The 8,707-nt window shown below is 40.8% G+C and overlaps 1 protein-coding gene across 1 annotated transcript; it reads right to left on the bottom strand.

Moving 5' to 3' along the window:
• Positions 1-3,007: 3,007 nt before the first annotated feature.
• On the bottom strand, positions 3,008-7,643 carry LOC121311514. Its single transcript, XM_041243961.1, has 8 exons — positions 7,514-7,643; positions 7,011-7,334; positions 6,111-6,410; positions 4,559-4,669; positions 4,427-4,448; positions 3,953-4,008; positions 3,817-3,851; positions 3,008-3,282 (listed from the first exon to the last, which is right to left on the bottom strand). Exons 1-8 carry the CDS (start codon positions 7,545-7,547, stop codon positions 3,223-3,225), a joined length of 942 nt encoding a protein of 313 aa, XP_041099895.1. The 5' UTR covers positions 7,548-7,643; the 3' UTR covers positions 3,008-3,222.
• Between the last annotated feature and the right edge of the window lie 1,064 nt (positions 7,644-8,707).

The following is an 8,707-nucleotide window of genomic DNA, read 5'->3' as shown; positions in this document are numbered from 1 at the left end:
TTTTGAATGCTTGAATTAGGTCGCCACGTAGTCTTCTTTGTTCAAGACTGAACAGATTCAGTTCTTTTAGCCTGTCTGCATATGATATGCCTTTTAAGCCCGGAATCATTCTGGTCGCTCTTCTTGCACTCTTTCTAGAACAGCAATATACTTTTTGTAGTGAGGTGACCAGAACTGAAGAAGTATTCTTGATGAGGTTTTACTAATGCTTTGTAATGTTTTAACGTTATTTCCCTTGATTTATATTAAACACTTTTCACTATGTATCCGAGCATTTTGTTGACCTTTTTTTTATAGCTTTCCCACATTTTCTAGATGAAGACATTTTTGAGTCAATGTAAACTCCTAGGTCTTTTTCATAGATCTCTTCTTCAATTTCAGTATCTCCCATATGGTATTTATAATGCATGTTTGTATAACTTCTTTGAGTACTATTGGGAGGATCCCTGTTTTCTTGTACCGTGGGGTGCGCTGCTTCCCTTCGCGTAATGTTCCTTTGTGAAAAAAGTCAAGTTTACTTAAATCGGGATCCTCAACACACACACACACAGGCACACACACCAACACACACACCACACAAAAACACACACAAGCAAAACACTCACACAAACACACACCCACACACACCACACACACCACACACAACACACACACACAACACAACACAACACACAACACACAACACACACACCACACACACCACACACAACACACACCAGCATGTTGTTTATGTTGTCCTCGCTTGTGTAAAAAAGCATGGTCACACCACACACACAGCACACACACACAACACACACACACACACACGCACACACCGCGACACACACACACACCTTTGTAGATGAGGCGTGTCGTGTGCTATGGTGCAATTCCCTCATGTATTGTTCGTGTCGTGCGTGGGTTTTGGTGCGTGTGTGTACTTACCTCGGACTTCCATGTCCAAAGGCATCCTTGTCTTGCACGTCTTCCCCCCCACAGAGATGGATCACGGTGATCATACACACACACACACATTCACTCACTCACACACACACACTCACCCACACGCACACACACACACATATGTGTTCGTAGCAGTGTGTCATGTGTGCTTTGTGTGTTGTGTGACTTGTGTTGTGTGTGTGTGTTGTTTTTCGTGCAGTGTGTGTTCGTGTGTGTGGTGTGGTGTGTGACCGCACACACACCCAACACACACACAAGCCCACACACACACACAAGCACGCACACACAAGCACACACACACACAAGCACACAAACACACACACACACGCACACACACGTGCACACACGCACACACACACACGCACCACACACACACACACAAACACAGCACGTGTGTGAAACCCACACCACAAGCACACACACACACAAAAGCACGCACACACATCACACACACACACACACACAAAAAAAAAAAAAAACACACACACAACACAACACACACACACCGCGCGTGGTAGTGTGCGTGTGTGGCGTGTGCGTGTGTTGTGTACTGTTGTTTGTGTGTGTTTGAAGCGTGTGGGTGATTCCGTGTCAACACGCAACCAACCCACACACACACACACACGAACACACCCACACACACCTGTCGCATGCACGCACGCACACACACACACGCACCCCCGCACACACACACAAACACACACAGGTGTGGTAATGTGAGTTTCTTTCTCAGTGATAGCGGGAGTGGGCATTTGCTCTGTAGAAATACAAATGATCCTCATTTTAACAAGGTTTTTTGTGTCCTGTTCGCTCTTAAGGCCTTCGTTTCAGAGTGAGCAAATCAAATCGATACAGGAAGGAGAAGTCTGGTTTCCGATTCATCACCGATCTGATGAGATCAGTCGATTGAATGCGACTCTATCGATCGAAAATCAACCCTAAATCAATACCCCTAACCTAACCTGTGTTAACTGCTACACGAGCCATTTTACTATTATTTCACCCGCCTTTTTAGCGTGCCCTCTAGCGGCTCGACTATAATTAAAACATCTCGTAGCTCTGTACCGACTCTACCTGTTCGGAATGCTCAGTATGTACTACTGTTTCATTCCCATTGGATGATTTTTGCTTGATAATGTCCCATTCAATCGATGGATCTCAGTCAGATCAGGTACCAGTTTTGCCTGTATATAAAAATAAAAATCTAACAAATTCTTTCACGATATACTCTGCTTGGATCCCATGTGCACGAAACTATTGTTTCTAAACGTATAGAGACAGAGAGAGAGGAGGGGAGAGAGAGAGAAGAGAGAGGGGAGAGAGGGGAGAGGGGGGGAGAGAGAGGAGAGAGGGAGAGAGAAAGAGGCGCGCCTCTCCTCGCGCAAAACATCTTACAGAGGCTACTAGTTTTTTTTTTTTTTCAGGGAACAATAGCTATAGTCTATTTTTATTTTGTTGAATTCTAATACACCAGGTAGCTGCTTAAGATGTATTTCTTTTCTTTAACAAAACATGTTTGAAAAGTTATTGCTTTCAATTTAATATATGAAACTGGACTATGTGCTGTCTTGACTTCACATGATAATGCTGACCATTGACTCGGTAAATCAAAAGCAATCTGAGTTTCGTTCATGAAGCTAAGCACAATTATACAATACTTTACATGTGTTTCAGAATGCATCTACAGAGGAACCAAGAAAAATAATCACCTCGCCTTATTCCTTGCATTGCAAACAATACATTGCAAGAAGTCATATAGCGAGGGACGCTCTTTCAATCTTTCCTCAGACAGAACTACTTTAGATGCTGTTCCAGCTTTACTGTGAACACACCGTGCATTTCACTTGCAGAGACTCACGATATCCTATCAGAATCCGGGATTCCTGCAACCTTATATACTGACAAACCAATATATTTAATTGCAAAAGCATTTGAACTATAGCCGTAAAATGCAATTGTGAGAGTTTTTAGAATTGTGCTATAAAGCAAATCTACAGCTCTTATAAAATAAATAATAAATAAAATATTTTTACCAATGAAATGTATGAGGATATAACTGGTTTTCTTCCGTATTTCAATTATATTTAAAGCAGGGATTACATATATTATTGTAATTATGTGATATTGTTAGAAATGTATAATGCCTACATTCATACATAATGCAAGGCGGCGCTGCTAATTGCATATCACATTATTCAGTGCTGCGAGGGACAGTGCAGTTACACAGAAGTGTGTGCCACATGGCACAGCTGTTTCTAATAATCTGTCCAGCCCCGGTCTTCATTTCCGTCGCCCATGCTCCTCGAACTGCAGACTTGCGTAGTGCACGTCATCCAGCACCTGCCAAGAAAAAAATAAAAATCGTGTTGCTGTGCTTTTCATACAGTGTCAATTCATACAGGAGTGATTGACATACGACAGGAATGTATAGGCGTGCTCCAAAGAATCGTGTGGGATTGTCATGAATACATGTTACGTCATTCTAATTCAATAGGCGGCAAATATTTGAGGGCTCTATTTTTGCGCTGGAAGAACGGCTTACAAATAAAGCAATTGATAATAGGGCCCTTAGTTAAGATATAATTACATTTCAATATCCATGTTAAATAAGCAAATATATCAATTATCCAGGGTATTGAATTCCAGGTATACCATGTTGTGTATATATATATATATATATATATATACTATATATATATATATATATATATGTATATATTATAATATATATGTGTTGTGTGTGTGTGTGTCACCCACACATGTGTGTGCACATACCACACCACTATGTTATGTCATACTACTAATCTGCATACATAATAATCATAATAATAATAATAATAATATATAATAATAATAATAATAATAAAAATGTACCGCTGATCTTATCTTTGGTCTGGCGTGTCTTTGCCCTGTGGGGAAATAAATAAATAAACATAATTTAAATTTTGAAATAAAAAGCCGATTAGCAGGTGTGTAAAACCAGGAATCGCCTGTGTTTTGTTTGGAATACCTGACGTGTGTTTGTCTGACGCCCTCCCTTTAACGCGAATCTCGGAATACGTCGATCTGTGGGTTCAAAACAACACTCAACATGGTATCCCGAAAGGGCTATCAGAAAAGTGAATGTGAACAATATGAACTCTGGCTTCAGTATTCACGCTGCCTGAACAGTTAAAACACATGAATGCGTAAAACATTTATCAATCCATTAGCATTCAGTCCGTTTAAAGAAGAAAGAAATACAAAATAGAGTGCACCAAAAACTTAGTTTTACTTCGTGATAAACGTGTTATAATTCGTGATGATATAAGATTACAATAAATAAACAGACACATAATTAAGGTCCCTTTTCTAACTTGGTTTACGCGCTATTTGCGCCCTTATTCCAGCGCCTAAATAGCGCATAAACCTTATATCAGCTACTTCACATTAGTCGGTGTAGGCTAATTATAACTAATAGAGCAATATTTCAATATATACTTACCGTTCATTTGCCAAATACGCATCTGTTTGGCACAAAAAAACAAACACAAAGAAAACATGTATTTATTTATAAATCTGTCGTGGTTTTGCTCTATTTAGAATAGCTTGCTAATAATAAATCTGAAAAGGTTACCTGTTTGATTCCGTCTTCGATAGCATATTACCAGTATAATTAACAAAGCAATGAGAAGACATGAAGCTGCCGCCAGGGACCCGTAGAGGAAGAGTGGACACGCACCGCTCCCTGTAACGCAGTTAAACAGAGGGGTAAAGAGACTCGCGTACCGCTACTGTACACTGCTTCAGCACAACAGCGCTGCTCACACGAGGGATCAATTAAGAGACGCAAGAAGATGCGGCGCCTTCAGAATTGGGATCATTATCAAGCTCCTCTTTCAGATAAGCCTCTTCGGTCACGCTTTATTTTTTCACGTTGGTTTGGTTCAAGTACACTCACCTAAAAAGGGTTCTTAAAAGGTACTTTGGGTGTTGTCAAGGTTCTTTGAAGAACCAAAAAAAGGTTCCCCTATGACATCGGTGCAAAGAACCTTTAATGGTTCTAGAGAGAACCTTTTTTTATACCAGGTTTCTGTTTGTACTCACTCATCTGTTGCCTCGTTATGTTGAATGGTTCAGCTGTACAGCTGTTGACTGCAATGAACTTTATATTTGAAATATTTTGCAAGTGTTGTGTCTGGAGATGGTGACCGCGCCTTTAATCGTGTACAGCTGTAATATGGAACTAGCACGCTGCATGCTCCGTGTTAGTGATCGGATCGTGACAGACGGCTCTTATGATGATATGTTACCGTTTGTTTTTCAGTAAAAATGGCAGTGTGTTCGTTCTACTATTTACGATATTAAACACACCACAGCAGCATGAGGTATTTTCATTAGCACAATCTGAGCGCTAAATTTAAAGAATTATGTTTTTTTTATTATTGCAATCAAGTAGACTACGGTGCAGTACATTTCGTTTTTAATTCCTTTGTTTTGTTTCTCAGCAGTACATTTCTGTACGTTCAACTTTCACAGTTCTTAAGAAATAAACTGTTTGCCTTGCAATGCAAGATGCAACAGATGAAGAAGAAGCCGTTCGTGTTGACTCAAAACTTTATTTAAGCACTCTACGATTTAACGGGTTGAAAGATGACGTTGGTTTATTGGAGTTTCATAAAGATAAAATTTGTTTTGGTCACCATCACTACTCTGTTGCAAGAAACGCGTTCTCGTGGTCAGCTGGTGTTAATAGAGCGCCTCTCCACGCTTGGAAGCATTTGTATTCGATCAAATTGTTACCGTCCTTCTCGCACTTCTGTTTATTGCAAGAAAGATTGGCTCAGTCATAAATATTAACACATGGTTTTAAAGGGAGATGCAGCATTTTTGTGCCTAACCCAGAATAATTTTTTTTTTTGTTGTTGTCCCATTTGCAACCATTTTAATCGCAGCCTGGAAACCTGCATCATCATTTTTCATGTGACTCAGTGGTAGAAACTGACTGATCCATTACGATGGTGCGACTGAGGCAGCATTGTGAGGAATCAAAGAACAGCTGCCGATGCGTACCAGTGGCAAGCCTCAGGCTGAAAACTGGTGTAGATTACCTGTAGCTACATGATCATTCTATTTTATTTATTTAAGAACAAAGTAGCACAAACTGTTCAGGTTTATAACTCTCTCACCGGTCTTGCTCACGCTTTTTCTCATATTCCGCCCGCTCTCTGTTTCCACTACACAAGTGCACACGGTCCCGCTGCTCCAGACCGCGCCCGGAATGGTGATCTCATTCCTGATAAAGTCCGGAGTGGATTCACTGGAATTTCCGGTCCCGAAGTCGGTCAGTTCGTGTTTGATGACCCAATAGACCCGAGCCTGCTCGGGTACCCCGAACACCAGACACACTAAAGTAGCGGCGCCGCTGGACTGGACTGCGCCCTCTGAAGGGGTGAGGATTTCAATATAAGCGCGGTCATCGGAGCCTTCTGTATTGGAAACAATAAGAGCGATGTAAATATATAGAACATTAAGAACAACACGATGGTTTCTTTTTTGCGCATAGCACACAGTACTTTGTATTTACGTGATGTACATCACAGAACCAATAATCACGTTTAGCATTTTCATACGAAACCCATTCTATAGAACCGTGGGCAGCTCAGTATATCAGAATTGTGTTTTGAACCTAAATAAAACATTGGCTATAGATGTACAGTTGTGTAGGTGAGTTAAACATATCGAAAATAGTTAGAATTGGTCAACTTCACTGTTTTCAGACAGCAGATGGGAAAACGAAGCAATGTAACCGAAACCGACTACATGTCTCCAAATTTACAGGAAACCATATTGCAAACTGGCAAATTTACACGCAGTTAAAATAGACTGTTACGCGTTTTATAAAGAATGCATCAAAGTTGCATTCAGGCTTAAACCCGGTGTCCGAAATTGAGAGTTGATACAACATGTACTCCCGTCTTACTTCTAAATCACAAAATTACCACACTGCCCTAAGCGAAAACATTATTCCATCAAAATAGGGCTTTATTTCAGAAACCATCATCGCTATTCAATAGCTTCTTACTTACCTCGTACTACTAGCGTGGATCCATTGCCCGTGTACATGAATTGGTTCGTAATAAAAGCGCAATAGTACGTCGCGGAATCGTTCACCTGCGCGTTGTTGAGGTTCAGGGAACAGGATGTCTCGATTTCGTTGCCTACGAAGCTGCCACCGGGTCTGACACTTTGATAAGTTTCCAGGGTCGGTCTGCTCTTGGACCGCAGTTTGATCCAGATGACACTGAAGCACTTTGCAGCCGAGAAGTCTCTGATATCGCAGGTCAAGTTTACGCTGCTCCCGACCTCGGCTCTGACTAAGGGCGGGTATTGGAACAGCCCCGCATCTCCAACTGAAACGAGAAAAAAATGAAAACCAAGCGACTACTGTTCATATTTATAATAATAATACTTATTATTATTATATATTATTTAATAAATATAATAAATAATAATAATAATCTATACAAGTGTAAATCTGAACCCCCAGTTGTTGTGCAATGTTAGAATATAAACAGTAAAGCCACGCTACCTTGGAGCGTGTAGAATAGCAGAATGAGCAGCATGGCGCGGTTCCCTGCAAGGCTGAGGAGAATGCTATGTGTGTTATCCGCACTGCAGACAGTATCAGTGAACAGGGCAAGGAGAGGGGGCTGCAATACACAAGCCTGGAAGTGTCCATATTGTACAGAGTTCCCGCTCGTCCACCAAGTCATGGCGTTCTAGATTAAAAAAGTATGTGTCATCAATAACGATATCTTGATGTATAATACATAAAACACACACACACACCACACAAACCACACAACAGACACAAACCAACCACACACACACACAAACACACCCACACACACACACACACACACACACAACACATATATACATTGTGGTTTAAGTTTACGTTTACTTTACGGAATAAATGCTAAGTTATTAAGATCTTTTGAGAAGCTTCAATCAATCCTATGCTGCACGGAGAGCCAGGGTAAAGCGGCTGAAACAGGGGTAATGTGTTCACTGTTCTTGGTTTTAGTTAGAATACTAGCGCCGGTATTCTGAACAAGCTGCAAGTGGGATACACACGTTTTGGGACACCAGAAAAAAGGTGCATTACAGTAATCAATTCTAGATGAAACAAAGGCATGCATTAGTCTCTCGGCATCAGATATAGAAATAATTTGTCTAAGTTATTTCTCAAATAGTAAAAAGATGCTTCAGTAACTTCCCTAATATGAGTCTCAAATGATAGATCAGGATCAAAGATGACCCCCAACTTTTAATTTCTAGTTTAAGATTTGATGAGAGACTGCAAGGGTCAAGCTCATTTAATCCCACATTTCCTTTTAGTTGGTTCTGTGAGCCCACTAGCATCTCTGTTTGATCTGAATTCAATATGAGAACATTCTGTGTCAGCAGATGCTTTACGGGAAGTAGTTGTTTTGCATTCTTTTCAGTTCGGGATTCCTCCTGTTGGCCCTGCTGCCATGACGACGTCATTCAAATTAACAGGTGCAATGTGTCCTGCCTCCAGTCCCTTGGATAAAGGGGCTGTCTTTAATTGATGTGCTGCTTTGATGGTAACGGGGAGTGCCCTTGACCGAAAGAAACTGTATTTGTGAACGCCAGGGAAAGACAGAGCGCCTGTTTGTTATTTAGTTCGTTTTGTTTAGCGTTTATTCCAGTCTGATTGGAAAATGAATTATCCAACCCACGAATGAGTTGACCAGCG

Source organism: Polyodon spathula, unplaced genomic scaffold (genome assembly GCF_017654505.1).
Source record: "Polyodon spathula isolate WHYD16114869_AA unplaced genomic scaffold, ASM1765450v1 scaffolds_3243, whole genome shotgun sequence".
NCBI lineage: Eukaryota > Metazoa > Chordata > Actinopteri > Acipenseriformes > Polyodontidae > Polyodon > Polyodon spathula.
Note: the sequence above shows the minus strand (reverse complement) of the source record. Positions and strands in the feature narration are given on the sequence as shown.